Here is a 17,393-nt window from a genome sequence, read left to right as displayed (position 1 = left end):
TGATGGAGTGGTTCATTAGGTGGCTTAGGATGTTGATAGAAATATATTCAAAGTGTCTGAAGGTAAATTATTTCAAAGTAAGGAGGGAAATGATATTTCAATATAGAAGAAGCTACAAATAATCCGAGTAAGGACAAGCCAAGTTTGAAGGTATTGAGGAAGACGTTTACAGAGCATGTAGATGCAAGTAAGCTGGATTTGAAACCTGCCAATAATACGAAAATGACCCTTCCAGAAAACAAAATTCGAGATTTAAATAATTTGTTTAACTGCAACATCAGTCCTAAATATGACAAGGGTGTCCATGATTCTCTTTCAACATAAATGTATATTGTTGCTTTACATGCATTTGTTTTGAATTTCGTTTTCTTTGTCAGTCTATTATTTCACTTCATTTATAAGGAAGGTACAAATAGTAAAAATGAAATTACAATGATGAAACTATCTAAGAATGACCAAATAAAATAATGAGTTAGAGATAAATTTAAGTTTTTCCGACACACCTCTTTGATCATACATATTACTTTGGTTACTAATGTTAGAAGAACAATGAAATATTTGCAAAAAGGCTTGCAAGTGGGTGAATAACGTGAAATTTAACAGAAATAATTTTTGTGTTTTGTGGGGAACACTTAGTGTCACAGTTAGCCTTAGTTTCAATTCCACAGTTAATTTTACTGTTGCTTAATGATGTCTTCAGACAATGTCGGTTGTAATTCTGTATTTCTTGTAAATTTTTCATTTTGGCAGTTATGTAGTTCTTCTGCAATAGTGATATATTGACGCTGCTACAGATGAACTCACAAGAAGTTTGCTGGCAGGGGATAGAATGAGCTCTGTGCACGTCATGGATAGTATACATTTCATCTACATAACTTAAATCAGCTCCTAATACCATTTCTCGGTGTTTTTTTCATTTTTAAACCATTTAACTTACATTTCACCATTTTTTTGCGATTGATCGCTCCAGCAGTATCAGTTGTGTGAAATTTACTGTTTTCAACACATATACAATGGACTGTTTTGGAGGAGAATTACCACATGTTGGAGAGAGATTGTCGAAAATGATGTCTGCACAGGCACTGACCATATCTCATTGCCACAGTGTGGTAGATTATGTCTCTCACAGCTGTAATGCCAGAGTCTTTCGATAGCTCCATCTGCCACCTCGCTAGATCCTGTCGGTATTTTATGGTTTTAATGTTTAAGATTTTACCATCATACACCATTATTATTATCACAACCAATTACACTCTTGATTTGAAGTGGACCTGGGCTACTTTAGAGTGAATTTCCTCCATTAGTATGCGTTGTGGATGGGATCATGCATACAGAAAAAAGATCACATCCTTCCTACCCCTGACCTTGGGGTAGCCGCATCGCAGAACACTCATAAAGTAGTGTGTAATTACATCTAGACCTAGACAGTACAATAGAAAGTCCTGACAACTTGGGTCTCTACTCACAGATTTTTTGTTACCAGTAAAAATCATCGACTAAACTATGTTTGACATATGGTGGTCTAATGCTGTATACTATCTATCTACCTATAGTTTCAATTATTTAACATGGAAATCGATTGCGAAAATTCGTACTGTTGGTGTGCTCATGCAAAATAATGTATTCTGAGACATTTACTACCACAGAGGCGCGTAAGCGGAAGACTGGGGACCTAAGACTAGAGTGTGTGAATTATTTTATCTAAATATACATCTTAGTTCTACTTAAAACGATATCAAAGTTATCCATACATTATGACAAATGCTAGGGTCACATTATTATGTTCTTCCATAGAGTTGTCGGGATTGCTAGTGGCATTTCGCATTTTTTTTATATAGACGTTGGAACTGTTACTTTAATAATAAATATACGCCACTAAGTGCGCGTTTTTGGTGTGCAGAGTAGTTCTACAAATACAAACAAAACAAATACATGTTGCTGTCATTGCTGGGTTCACACCACACCCTATGGCCCTGGATATTTACGTCACAGCATGAACAAATTAGTGTAATTGGATTGAAAGTCCAATCACATTTAGAAGCTATGGTCAGAAGATAATGTAGCTGGAAGTATTGTCATTATAAGTTTTATCCTAAGGTTTTTGCTACTGATATGAATAATCATCATTAGTAAAAAGCATTTGCTGCTGGTGGTCATTCTGATCATATTGCTGTACCAACACACACTCCAGTGTTTGTCCTACACATTTAATAACATGTCATACACATAAGAATGGGATCTACACCAACAAAATTAAAATAAATACTATTGACAGGGGTGGAGGTTCTTACGTTCCAGGTAATCACGACTGATGATTGGTTATAAAACTAAGCTCTGTAGGTCTATAGTTTTAATTATTTAATCTGGAAATTGATTACACAAACTACCAAATAGTAATGCTGATGGTTTTGCTCTAGACTATATTTTGGCTATATTCTATTTTGTACATCTGGATGGCTGTCTATTCATGATAAGCAAATCACATTTCAAAATCAGTATGGTATGAAATATCTGCCCAGAGGTTTCTTTGCTAGTGTTAAGAATATACTACCAACAAATGATAATAAATCTGGGACCGTAAAAAACAGCAATACATCTCTAGAGGGCCTGACTGCCTTTCTGGCAAAGATATAGGACAAATTGTACCTTACTGATGCATGAAGGAGGCAAAGTGTTGAGCAGTCGTAGACCATTATCTATTAAAGTTTTCGTACATGTAGTCCTAATGTCGTTCTGCAATTTCTCAACTGGGATGTAAAATCAGCTTGTATGTTGATCACGTAATGATGCCGTCTTTTCCAGTTACGACTCCTAAAATTAAAGTACATAAGTGCTATGGATTAGATGTGTGTGTGCATGTTGTAGAAGATTGTATTTGTAATGGAGTATTCGGTAATGGTAGGATGATGTACCATATATAGATACTCTGCTTCAAAAAAAAGACAATCAGGTGTGATATAGGTTATAAAACTATGCACTTTATGCCTGTAGTTTTATTTATTTAAAGTGGAAATTGATTACAAAAACAGTGATACTGACAGTCGTATTATGGTCGCTTATTGCTTGTAAGAGAATCACATGACCATAACGTCTCTTCCCAATTTTTTTTTAGAATACACAGATACTCCATATGGTACCTTGTGCCACTCACAAAAATGGAGGTATATAGGAAATCGTCTATCTAGACGAGTCCTAGTAATTTCACTTATCCAAAATGTACACTGCCTACAAGTGTCAGTTCTCAATAGTGTTTCTGCAAAAAGAGCATTGCCCAGTTTGAGTTCACGTAATACAAGCATGTTGATTGAAACTACCAGTAAAACGTTCAGTGTTACATTACTAATTTCAGGAAAATTCTTCTAATTAGTAACGAGTGTTTTAAAGCATCTCTACAAGCAACAAAAGATTCACTGCTATGAAGTGATGCCTGCAACCTCATAAACCACACAGGTACTATACCTATTCTATTCCAGTCGTCGTTTTCTTTCTTCGTAGGATGTAGAGTATGGACGTCTCTTGTGTTACATCCAACGTAGTTCACCACTGCATATCTAACCAAAACTTACATTTAGTGGTCCCATCCCAATGTCCAAAATGACACAAGTTACTGCATATTTGTCTCAGAGCGTTTTTCTTAGTGCAAGCGACTTAATAAATTCCTACTGCATGGGAAACTCTGCTACCATTAGTAGCATGTCATTGATAGTATTATTCTCGTTATTTAGAGGGATGTTCTGTATGTGTATCCACTGGCTGTCACACGTCATTGCCAGATGACACACTATCTGCCTTATCAAGCACCTGCTCCCTGAGATTACGAATGTCGTCTCCAATGTGTGTGTGTACTCCTCGGCTCTTGTTTCGTTTACTTATTACTGAGTGGCCTTTCTGTTCTATATGTTGCGATCATGGATAGGGAAGAAGTATCTTGACTATTACCGCTAGCAAAACATAGGGCAGGGTTTTCTGACACGTAGGAAGATTTCCTGCATTTACTGTTAACCAATGTCCGCACGCTGAGGCTGTGGCGGTTCTTCACCAGGGATAGACGTTTCATGTACGTGGGGAGCGCTCCTGCAGAGGTATTGGGAGGCCTGGCCAGTATTCCCAGCACCAGAGTCGGCGCTCGCAGTCACTGGGATCGGCTCCCGCGTCGACAGTACTGACAGCGCCGCCTGTAAGTTCTGCAGAGATTTGCAGCACAACGTCCGAAATTGTTCATAGGCTTACTGACAGATGATGGGTAAATGCTGCAGCTCTCTACAGCCGCAGTTTATTATGTACTGCCACAGGTGTCGTGATCTGTGTGGGTCAATGACTTGGTAAGTAGGAATAGCTTATTTCCCTGTACTGTGGCAATTGCCCAGTCTCATTTGAATTGCAAGGATGTGTACTTATACTTCGGATTATTTATGAGTTTCACAGTGACGTTGGACACTAATATTGTAATAAATGTCAATTCTCAATAGTCTTTTTGCGAAAAGTGTATTGCACAAATGCTCTAACAAATTGCTTACTAAGTAAATTGACATTTATTTCGTGTTATGTGTATTTTTATTCTGCCTGTGAGCACTAGCAGTTCTCGCCTGTCATCACTGTACTTGCACAATTGTATTTGTTGCTAAATTTTTCCGCATATGTCCAGTAGGGTTCAATTGTAGGGGTGGGGGAGTAGCGATATAGTGGTTTCGTTGCATTGTGCCACTCCTGCACACGTTTGAAGGAAAGGTACACTAACCTTATCAATGTGATGGACATAGGAGTGGTACCTCTCCTACTCAAAAGTTTGTACATGCCTTCCAGCAATCTCACACATTCACAAATAATAGTGCAATAAGTTACACTGAAGAGCCAAAGAAACTGGCACACCTGCCTAATATTGTGTAGGGCCTACGCGAGCATGCAGAAGTGTAGCAACACGACGTGGCATGGACACAACTAATGTCCAAAGTAGTGCTGGATACGACTGACACTACGAATCCTACAGGCCTGTCCACAAATCTGTAAGAGTACAAGACGGTGGAGATCTCTTCTGAATGGTATGTTGCAAGGCATCCCAGATATGCTCAATAATGCTCATGTCTGGGGAGTTTGGTGGCCAGCGGAAGTGTTTAAACTCGGAAGTGTAATAGTAAACAGCATTGACCTGCTGGAATTGCCCAAGTCCGTCGGAATGCACAATGGGCATGAATGGATGCAGGTGATCAGACAGGATGCTTACATAAATGTCACCTGTCAGAATCATATCTAGAGTATCAGGGATCCCACACCACTTCAACTGCACGTGCCCCACACCATAACAGAGCCTCCACCAGCTTGAACACAATGTACACGAGTGGTCCTTCGGCTCCGAAAGCCCGTATCGGTGATATTTCGTTGAATGATTCGCATACTGACACTTGTTGATGGCCCAACACTGAAATCTGCAGCAATCTGCGGAAGGGTTGCACTTCTGTCACATTGAACGATTCTCTTCAGTCGTCGTTGGTCCTGTTCTTGCAGGATGTTTTTCCGGCCGCAGCGATGTCGGAGATTTGATGTTTTATCACATTCCTGATATTCACGGCACACTCGTGAAATGGTCGTGCAGGAAAATCTCCACTTCACCGCTACCTCTGAGATGTTGTGTCCCATAGCTCGTAGGCGACTGTAACACCACGTTCACACTCACTTAAATCTTGATAGCCTGCTATTGTAGCAGCAGTAACCGATCTAACAACTGCGCCTGACACTTGTTGTCTTATATAGGCGTTGCCGACCTCAGCGCCATATTCTACTTGTTTACATATCTCTGTATTTGAATACACATGCCTATACCAGTTTCTTTGGCGTTTCAGTGTATATCATGTTGAATGCCTTCTTATTATGCCTGGGAGCTCTGGCTGACTTAGACTGACGTTGCCCAAGCATAAGCGCTAGTTTTGAAAGTGGCATTCGGATTGATTCAGAGAGAGAAAGGAGGGAGGGGATGACGCTTATATACAATGAAGCCTACATATTTCTACCGATGTGTTGGGGCCTGTTTGCTGTTATTACTGTGGATGGGAGGCCCATCGCTGAATGCCTGATAGAGCAGTAGTGACTTTTGTGCCAGCAACCTAGTTGGAAATAATTAGATATAAAATACTGTGAACTACTTGGCCACTGCTAGAGCAGGGTATATGGCAGTGGCTATACTCTACAGGTCAGTATTAGAAGGGTGATATACTCTACAGGCGACTTACTTGTGCTGGGGGTGGTTGGAAATACTAGTCAGCTCCCTCTAGGTGTGTACTTTCTTTAGTGCTACACTATGTAATCAGAAGTATCTGGACACCTGGCTGAAAATGACATACAAGTTCGTGGCGCCCTCCATAGGTAATGCTGAAGTTCAATGTGGTGTTGGCCCACACTTAGCCTTGATGACAGCTTCCACTGTCGCTAGCATACGTTCAATCAGATGCTGGAAGGTTTTTTGGAGAATGGCAACCATTTCTTCACGGAGTACTACACTGAGGTGAAGTATTGATGTCGGACGGTAAGGCCTGGCACAAAGTCGGCGTTCCAAAACATCCCAAATGTGTTCAATAGGATTCAGGTCAAAATCTGTGCAGGCCAGTGCGTCACAGGGATGTGATTGCCGTGCAACCATTCTGCCACAGGCCGTGAATTATGAACAAGTGCTCGATTGTGTTGAAAGATGGAATCGCCATCCCCGAGTTGCTCTTCAACTGTGGAAAGCAAGAAGGTGCTTAAAATATCAATGTAGGTCTGTGCTGTGATAGTGCTACGCAAAACAAGAAGGGGAGTAAGCTCCCTCCATGAAAACCAAGACCAAACCATAACACCACCGCCTCCGAATTTTACTATTGGCACTACACACACTGACAGATGACGTTCACCGGGCATTCGCCATACCCACTCCCAGCCATCGTATCGCTACATTGTGTACCGTGATTCGTCACTATACACAACGTTTTTCCACTGTTCAGTGGTCCAATGTTTACGCTCCTTACACCAATCTAGGCATCGTTTGGCATTTACCAGCGTGATGTGTGGCTTATGAGCAGCCGCTCGACCATGAAATCCACGTTTTCTCACCTCCCGCCTAACTGTCATAGTACTTGTAGTGGATCGTGATGTAGTTTCGAATTCCTGTGTGATGGTCTGGATAGATGTGTGCCTATTAACATTACGACCCTCTTCAACTGTCGGCGGTCTCTGTCAGTCAACAGACGAGGTCGGCCTGTATGCTTTTGTGCTGTACGTGATCTTAACGTTTCCACTTCCCTATCACATCGGAACAGTGGACCTAGGGATGTTTAGGAGTGTCGAAATCTCGTGTATAGCGTATGACACAAGTGACCCAATCGCCTGACCACGTTCGAAGTCCGTAAGTTCCGCGCAGCCCTACAGTCTGCTCTCTCGCGATGTGTAATGACTACTGAGGTCGGTGATATGGAGTACTTGGCAGTAGGTGGCAGCAAAATACACCTAATATGAAAAACGTATTTTTTTGGGTGTCCAGATACTTTTGATGACACAGTGTTTGATAATGATTATACAAACAGTATCCTTGATTGGAAATCGGTAAACCTCAGAATTTTGCTATGATGTCACTATTATTTCTAACAATGAACTCATTTTAAAACATAAACGATGACATCACAAAATCTATTAATGTATCAGTGGCTTTGGTTTATCTATGGCAGTGTGGCATTTTGGATGCATGCAGTATCTTTGGTTGGAAATTGATAAACCAGCAGCGCTTATAGATTTTGCTATGGCGTTAATATGTCATGACAGCATTATTTCTACCAATAGTGGAATGTGTTCGTTTGTGACACATACACTATGATGTCAGCCTCACAGTAGTAACGTAGTGGTGGCTTAGCAATAATAAATAATTCGGATGCTTTTGGGCACATGCTGCTGCATTGTGACTGGTTCACTCTGATGGAAAATAAGGGGGAAAATTTCATTAAAATGTGTAGGATGTTTTCCAAGAAAATAGCAAAATTTCCAGAGCAAGAAAAACTATGATCTCTAGCCCACTCCACCTTACTTAATCTATGATAGAGTAAGTTTACATGTTCGTTGGGGAACTGGCGTTTGGGGTAGTTTTTTTTATTTTTAGCAAGGTTGTATTGTTTTAGGTAACTCCAAAAACAGAGCACCATGATCACAAAGTCCTAAATCTAAGCAAAACTTATTTGTCTCTTTATACATGTAATTGTTTAAAATATTATATGAATGTTGCAGACATTTCGTTTACTTGAGTAAAATCAGTGAAATTTACGCAAAAACCCGATATCTAAGTCATATCAATGAATTTTGTTGAGTTATTGGCTTCACTGGCTAGATCTATGTTGAAATCAGCAGTTATTAAGACTCTTTTCTTGGTTTCTTTTTGAAGTTTTTGCAGTAGACACTGGAATTTCGACAAAAAATGTTTCGTTTCTTCTGGGAATGGAGTTCTATACACAGATAAAATAAGAATATTATGTCCTAACTCTACGCAGCAGCTTTCAAATGTACATTGTACATTAAGGAATCGAAATCGGATCTTGCACATATTTCATTGATCTTTCCACAAGTATGCACGATCCTCCTTGGGTTAAATTACTCCTACAAATGCTGCTGGCAACTTAAAAATTATCAAGGTTATTTAAGATTTTGATATATCTTTGCAAACCAGTGTTCATTCAAGCATACAACCTTGATACTTGGTATTTCTGACAAAATAATTGGCAAGTTGTTAAGTTTTGTTTCTTTGCCATTTGTGTAGTTTGAAGTTAACCCATTTATGTTCAAGTGCATTACCAACGTATTGTTACTTTTTTGGATATTCCTAATGGCGTCTGTTTTGAAACGCTGTTTGTGTATTTTCGTTTCAACTTCGTTATCAACTTTTACAACCTCGTCTCTGCATACTAGTTTCCCTTTCTAAGTAAGATCTTACAAATATTAATTATATAGTACTAAATTTTGCCGATCCTAGCCTGTTTAGATGCAGCTCATCTTGTCTTACACATTTATCACTGATAAATTTATTCTAATCCAAGAAAACTGCATCGAGTCTGTTGCACTGCTCTCTGGTGTGATTGTTGATCTTTTCCATGTAGTTATCACTTAACGATCTCCTGAGCAGGATACTACTAATAATTAACTTTGATGCTGTGTACACGTTTTTCACTGTTCGGATTAGATTTTTTGCTTCGTTTACAATCTCTTCTTCACTGTTGTTTCTGATGTGCCAGTAGGAATGCATTTTGTTTAATTGTCTACGTGTTCTTGAGGTGATTATTTAATTGATGTATACCTATCCCTGGGCGGACACCAGTTTTAGTATTCGATACTGCAACGTTTTTAATTATGAATCACAAGTTATTAAGAAGTCACTTCCGATGGTTTGTTTGCCACGTTTTTGTACGTTGCTGCAACCCACTTGTATTTATTTCTATGTTCGACACATTTTGCATTTCTTTCTACACGATTTTCGTCATTATAATAACTTTTTTCGATTTGCATATCACTTTTAACACTTTGACATTTTTTGGTCAATTTTCTCCACTGGTTCACTGTTCCACGGATCCATCGTCGTTTTTCATTTAATAGCTTCGTGTTTTCTTGCTTCAAAGTGGCAATTCCTTTTCTGGGGGTCTCAATGTCAGTATTCAGTAACTTGATAACTTCGTCTTTTGAATTTATCGTGTTGAGAAAATCTTCACGTTCATCACTAACAAAGTTACGGCATGACCACCTAATGAGATTATCTTGTTCTGTGGCTGTCTCTCATTTCACTGCATTCCATACACCCCTTTGTTTGGTGTCATAATTACTGATTTCTGACATTATGTGCATGTTCCTTGATTTTTAATAACCTTACTTAGAATTGAGAGTAGTTTTTATAGTGTGTAGCTACTGCAGGGTCCTACTTGTCCTTGCCAATAGATAAATTTCCCTTTTCCTTTCACAAGATACTTTAATCCTTATAGTGAACCATCGCTTTTTACATGGCTGTTTAGTGTCCTTTCTGATTGGTTTATGAGGAAAGCGATTTTCAAACAATGATCAAACTTTCGGAATGTGGTGCTATAGAAGAATGCTGAAGATTAGACCGTCAAACCATTTAACTAATGAGAAGATACTGAATAGAAATTGAGAGAAATGAAATTTGTGGCATAACTTGACTAAAAGAAGGGATCTGTTGCCGGCCACATCAAGGGATCCCCAATTTAGTACTGGAGGGAAGTGTTTAAGATAAAAATTGTAGAGCGACATCTCTATATGAATACAGTAGGACGGTTCGAAAGAATGTCGGTTGCAGTAGTTCATCGGAGACGAAGGGGCTTGCACAGGACAGTATAAAATGGAGAGCTGTACCAAACCAGCCCTAGGACTCCTGAAGATTACGCCAACAACATGCATTCTTATGAACTTTGAGTTTTCGACTATACTCTTTGACTGCTTCGAATCTGAAGTATTGTTTCTGCACGGGCGTCATTGTGTGGTGTTTGTAAATATGAAGCAGTAGTTGAAAACATCGTTAGAATTAGGTTTAGTTGTTAGTGGAGATGGTGTAGCTACTCGTTGGGTTTGTACCGCCGAACATAAACAGTACTTTTCTTGGATCATATTAATAACTAATAATTACTGAAAAACTGACATGTTTCTGTTTAGTTGAAAAGCGGCTTAGTTTACTGAAATTGTTTATTTTGTGAATGTGACAGGGACCATGGCTGAAGTGAACATAAGTCCCGATGAAGAAGAACGTGTCCATTTCAGAAGAATAGTTGCTGCCTTTAAATGTTATAGGTAAATGCGTTTTTTAAATGTTCTTTTCATATGTTTCCTACAACAGTGAGCAACGTCAGCCTAGGTTATATTATAAACATTCGTACAAGATCCGAGAAATTGCAGGAGTAGAAGCTGAGTTTGTTATTTGTTGCAGTGTAATGGAACTTTCTTGATGAAAGTTATCTTTTTCCATGATGTTATTCGCATATTTCGACATTTCTGCTGTCAGGCAGGTCCGATGGAATGCCCATCACTGTTGTAAATACTGTGTGTAATATTATTTCCTACCCATTGACTACAACAATTAACCAGTCTCTAGAACAGGAATCTTTTCTAAATGTCTTGAAATATGATAAGATGAAGCCAATCTTCAAAAAGCGATTACCAGAAAATGTAGGGAGACTTTTATGTTGCACAGTGTTCTGTAAGTCATTGGAAAGGTTGTGCCCAAACAGATGGAGAAGTTTCTGACAAAAACAGTAATACTTGTACAAATCACGTAGGTTTCCAGAAAGGGAAAACCTTTATACTTGAGATTGGCGAATTAACTGACAAAAATAAGCTCCTCATTAGATAAATTAAAATGGTCACATGAATTTTCTGTGAACTGTCAAAAGCTTTTGTTTTAATGTATCACACATAACTTGTTTTCAAAATACAAAGGTATAGTATCAGGGCCTGTGAGTTGCAGTGGTTCATGTCATATTTGGTAGATTGAAAACATAGAGTAACCACAAATGGAAGCAATTACTTCTCAGGCTTGAAGACTTTTATCTCCAAGATTCAATAGTGAGTCGATACCTGTTTCTGTTGTGTATAAATAACTTGCCATTAAATAATGATGTGCATTCGGTGTTGTTTGCAGATTACACCTGAGTCCTAATTGAATATAATGTCCTAGAAAGTATCCCAGATAGTATACAAAACATTAAAAAACCTTGAATCCTGGTTTTATCAAAGTGGACTGAAAATGAATGTAACAAAGACTGACGTGATGCAGTTTAGAGCTAAAATACCAGAAACAATTGAAAATAAAATAACTCACAATGGCCACGAAATGACAGAAGTAAGCCATGTTAAGTTTTTGGGGCCAAGTCTAGACAAATATTTTTAATTGGAAGGCACAAGTAGGTGTCATAGCAAACAATTTAAATAGTCTAACTTTGCAATGTGTGGTTTATCTGATGTGTCCCATTGAAGCAAAAATGTGTCTCACAGATACTTTGAATTGGTTATTGGGTATAGTATAACCTTCTGGGAAACTTCAACCAACAGCATTAGACTTCTGATGCTTCGCAAAAAGATAATCAAAAACAGGTATAGCTCGCTACTTAAAAATGCTAAAAAGTAACTAATACTAACTATATATTTATGAAAGTTTTATTTTCCTCTGCAGTAACTGCTATACGCTTAGAAATAATCATTTGAAACTCAATTACAGTGACTAGATTGTGATATTGGACCCCTCCTCCCCTCCATTGAAAAGTAGGCTTTGGTGACATACTGATTTGTAGTGTAGCCCAAAGTCAAGGTTAGGGTGAATGTGATAATTTGCCACTCGTCACAAAGAAAAATGCAAGCTTTCAATGCACAGATTAAAACTATGACCAAATACAACTATATGTGTGACGGAAGATTTATAATTAACTTAAAGGCTACAAAATATATAATGTGAACCTTGGCTAGCTGAAATAATGGATTATTAACTTTTGGAAACCACCGCCAGTAGTGTGTAGTGGTCATCATATTCATACTACTCCCCTTGTCCCCTTTTCCTTTTTTTTGTTTTTAAGCAACTTCATCTGTTAATCTCATGAGGAGGTAGACACAAAGAGGTTACAAATTTCAAATTGCCGTTGACAGTTAACTTTACCCAGATGTTTCTGCTTCTTTGGTACAATCTGTGCACAGGTGATTTCATGCCAATTTCACAAAATTGTTAATGTGTATGGCCAGCTTTCTTTCGAAACACCTCAAGTGGCAAGTGACGTGTAAATTATAGAGTGATAAACTGCCCCTGTTTGATTTATCATCATTCTGAGTACCTAAGTATTTGGAAAAAGTGTTGTCATAACTAGTGTATATTTGAAGTTCTCTGATTGCTTAGCCTCCCAGATCCCCTGACTTGAATTCATTGGATTCTTTGGTTGAAGAGTACTTGAAGTGTTGGTGGCCCTTCTACTGCGTACTGTTTTTGGCAGTTTGTTTCCATTGCTTGTAGCCAAACAGTTGATAGTATACAGTAGCCAATGAACACATCTGAATGTAATGACTTTTTCAGCTGAAGACACAAATTGATTAATTTTGTTTTTTACGCAGGTAGCTCATGATTATGATTATAGATCTGGCCACTACGGATCATTAAGGGATGTGTCCACTAGCTAGTACACTTCCACAAGTTAGTTGCACAAGAATTCTCTTGAAAGTGTTTTTGAACTCTGGGAAAATATTGTGGATGACTGTCATTGCATTCTGAATGTGCCTTGAATTTTGGAATGTGTACGGGTATCAGTGAGGAGACTTGCTGACCCTGTCAAGGGAGAAGGTAATTATGGCAGTGTGGGATAGCTGAATGCATTAAAGAACGCAGTTCCGGGATACCAGGAGGTGCGCTGGTCTCAGATCGCTTGTGCCTCGCAGATTAATTATGGGGACCAGTGTGCTGGGCAGTCTGGATGTGGTATTTAGGCAGTTTCCCGCATCCACATATGTAAATACCAGACTGGTTCCCATACCCTGCCTCAGGTACATGATGTGTAAACACTTTATGCCACAATGTCATATTTGATCTTTTGATTACACTAGATGCAGACAGAAAATGTAGACAGCTTGGAATGTTGAAATACCCTAAGTATTTGTACCACAGTGGATGCCATGTCAACATAAATAGAGGGCTGGGAGGATTTCGCCATCAACAAATTTTTTAAGCTCCACTTAAAATCATATGTCATTAGCAGCTAAAATGTTCATGGTTGCCAGCCAGCCATTGAAAATGAATGCTCCCACATAATTAACGCAATTCTGAACCAAAGTGAGTGCCTTTAAGTCTTTATGAAGGTTTTCTCATTTTTAGTATTGATTTTGTGAACTGAACTTTTGCTTCAGAAGACAGATAAATTATGTGGAAGAAATTCAATTAAACAGTAGTTAGTATGCCCAGTTCTTTGAACAGGCTCTTGCAGGACATTTTTGAATTCCTGCCACAAACAATTTGTATTACACACTTTCGAATATAGAAACTGGGTTGGAGTTATGGTGGTCTATGGTTACTTTCTTATGTTGTCAGTACACTTGTGGATGTGTAATACATCTATTACTCTGCTGTGTGCCTTAGGATGAAGCCTTTTGTACTTCGAAACTGACTGCAGCTGGTGGAATACAATAAACTCGGCTGGTTGGACATAAAAGCAATAATAAAATTGATTAAATAGTTTTTACTATTCTAATAACATATGGCAATGGTTTATGTGAACTAGTTTATTGTAAGAGGTGGAGCAATAATATCGTCAACAATTTTCCTTGGATGTAATAGTGGGTATTTACAAAGTTTTTTTACTTCAGTGTTATTTACACAAATAATTTACATACACAAATAATACTGATTTACAGCTTCGGTACATAGTATAACATGGAATGCAGTTACATATATACTGAAACACACCACCCTTTCTCTTCTCTTACCTCCTGATAAATGCCCTTCAAAGAGATTCATTTCTGTCATCAATGAAATTTGATCAGAACCATGTTCTCACCTAAGACTCAGTTGGAATAGGATTTCAAAATTTAGATGGTGGAAAAAAAGAAAAAAAAACATACCTCACAGGCTTCAGAACACTGTTTTTATGCCCCAGAAGCAGACAAACCGTAAAAAATAAATTTAAAAGATCACAGTCACCAATGCAAAAGGATACTGCAATCTGCAAACATAACTGTGCTTCCACAAAGTGGAGCATAAATTGGAAAATCAAATTAAAATTAAAAATGGTGTAGAAAGAGCACCATCTAATAAGCAACACAATCCTCCTGGGATCTTTTGTCAGTTTCCAAACATGTTTTGCTTTGTACGGTTGGTCCAACCTATTTGTAGATGCATTTTGGAGAGCTGTCAAGTTTCTCATACAACTAAGAGTGACGGTCAATAGTGCAGCTCTTGTAACACAAATAAACACAATCACATAACACTGGTACAGACGATTCTCAAATATTCCTCAAATGTGTGGGACGCATACTAGATAGGCCTAACGGGAGATATTGAACGTATGCAAAGAAAGCCACCACAAACGGTCCCATGTTTGTTTGACCCATTGGAGAGCATCACGGAGATGCTGAAACAACTGAGCTGCAGTAGGCACAAACTATTCTATGAAAGCTACTTACAAAGTTTCAAGAGCCAGCTTTTAAGTGATTAATCAAATGGTTCATATGGCTCTGAGCACTATGGGACTTAACATCTTAGGTCATCAGTTCCCTAGAACTTAGAACTACTTAAACCTAACTAACCTAAGGACATCACACACATCCATGCCCGAGGCAGGATTCAAACCTGCGACCGTAGCAGTCGCGCAGTTCCGGACTGAAGCGCCTAGAACCGCTCGGCCACCGCGGTCGGCAGTAACTAATCAAGAAATATACTACAACCCCCTACAAATGACTCCTGCCTCAATAACAACATGAGACAAGTTACAGCAAATGTAGAGATGTTTAAGCAATCTGTTCTCCTGCACTCCGTACTTAAGTGGAATGGAAAGAAATCCTAATAACTAGTACAATGCGAAGTACTTTCCACTATGCACTTCACAGTGATTTACAGAATATGGATGTAGTTTTGTGATCATGTTACACCCTGCCCACTGGAACTGAACCATATATGTTCATTGAGATTTTTTTTTTTTTTTTTTTTTTTTTTTTTTTGTTTAATTGTATTGCTGCAGGATTTGATGTTAGTCAACTTGAAAGGGTCAGGAGGGGATAATTTCCATTATATAACTTTTATTCTTAATGCCAAAGGTAATTGTATGGTAGGCTGCTTCCTCATAATTTACTGACGAATTAACTTCCTGCATCTCATATATTAAAGTTAAAGCAGCTATTTCTGGAGTTTTCTGTAGGTGGAAATGCATATGAATTTGTGTATTATGTAACTATCAAATCATTTATCAGTGTACTCAGAAACATAATTATGTTTTGCATGACCCACTATTTCAAAAACGCTGGCAATAGTTTGTTTCAGGTTGCTGTTGTTTAAATGTTAATGAAAACTCTGAAGCAAGTAGGAGTCAGTTCCCTCTGAGCGACACAGGTGTTAACAGACTGAAATCTTCAGTCATCATCACCAGTGAATTCTACATAACAGTGGAAAATGACATAAGGACAAATTAAACAATGTGTACTGCATTTAGCTAGTTATTTATGTGTTCCATAGAATGTTTGTATGATATTTAATTATAACATGGCATTGGTCAGTTGACAGGTTAAAGGAGTGGCTACATTATGCCCATGTACTGAATTTGTGTAATAGTAAAAAATATTTAGGTTATTAGCAGAAGAAAGTATGTAATTCTCTTGAACTTCATACAAAACAAGTTTCTAAATAAAAACTCCTCTTTAGAATACAAACTTTTTCAGCTTCCTATTGTATTTTCCTTTGCTGCTTGCCTGAAATTTTATATAAATAGGAAAGTGAAGAAAATTTTCATTAACAGTATTTTAGGAAAATTAGGAACTGTGACTGGTCCATGTGTTTCACTACATCCATTCATCACAGCGCACTCCATCCCCGCTTAAAGTTTGAGTTGTATCAGTAGTTTTTTTTCAGTTTGCCTCATTCAGTCTTTGCAAGAGTATCTTACCTATTTTTATGTATTTCTAACATACACTACATACTGTTAATTACTGTGTGGATTTTAGAAAAGGTAATTTTGCTTTAGCACTGATCACACATTACACACAATTATGACATATTACCTACAGAAAAGGAAATTGCAATTTTATACAGTATACATATTACCACATTATTATTATTATTATTATGGTTATTCTTCCCTTAAAATGAATTTCTTACACATTTACAGGCCACACACATATATTGGCTATATGGGTAGGTGTGACAGCTTTGACTATTTGAGGTGAATTGTGGCTCACATAACTGGCATTTATAAAGGAAAGTAATGCCTGTATTTTTTGTTTGTTTTGCAATGTGATTAAAATTACTTGGCACTGTATGTTGCCAAACTGGCTGTCAGCTCTATCCTTGTGAAAACTCGTACAAGGGGTGGACTCATTTTTGCATGCTGTAGCTGGTAGCAATTAAAAAGAGGATCCAGCACTGCCTGGTAAATGGTTGTATACATACACTGCAAGTCAACTGAAAGTCTGTTGCATTGGCAGTTGCAGTTATTGTCACATTGCAAGCTCCGTGTGGAGAAACTAAGTACCAAGGTGTGAAGTTTCAACTAACAAGTAATTTGAATCGTACTATAGTATTGTCATTATGGCTGTCACTATTTCATATCAACCATAATGGATTATTTAAAAAAAAAAAAAAAAAAAAAAAAAAAAAAAAAAAAAAAAGGTGGGAGAATGTGTAATATGTATTGCAGTACTGTAGTTAAAAT

At 38.0% G+C, this 17,393-nt stretch overlaps 1 protein-coding gene across 4 annotated transcripts in view; it reads left to right on the top strand.

Annotated features, from left to right (window-relative positions):
- Window positions 1–10,273: 10,273 nt before the first annotated feature.
- Window positions 10,274–17,393, top strand: part of LOC126469726 (carnosine N-methyltransferase) — a 184,781-nt gene continuing 177,661 nt past the window's right edge. Inside the window, exons 1-3 of one of the 4 annotated variants that reach the window (XR_007586055.1) lie at window positions 10,292–10,599; window positions 10,713–10,797; window positions 16,000–16,395. Coding sequence is in view for 2 of the 4 variants with exons in the window: in XM_050096918.1 (XP_049952875.1) it covers window positions 10,718–10,797 (80 nt within the window). In the remaining 2 variants the exon portion in view is untranslated. Of the gene's footprint in view, window positions 10,600–10,712; window positions 10,798–15,999; window positions 16,396–17,393 lie in introns of those variants that run through there. The other 3 variants (XR_007586054.1, XM_050096918.1, XM_050096917.1) reach the window with 3 other exon arrangements.

Source organism: Schistocerca serialis, chromosome 3 (assembly GCF_023864345.2).
Source record: "Schistocerca serialis cubense isolate TAMUIC-IGC-003099 chromosome 3, iqSchSeri2.2, whole genome shotgun sequence".
In the NCBI taxonomy this organism is placed as follows: domain Eukaryota; kingdom Metazoa; phylum Arthropoda; class Insecta; order Orthoptera; family Acrididae; genus Schistocerca; species Schistocerca serialis.
This window is presented reverse-complemented; position numbering and strand designations above follow the sequence as displayed.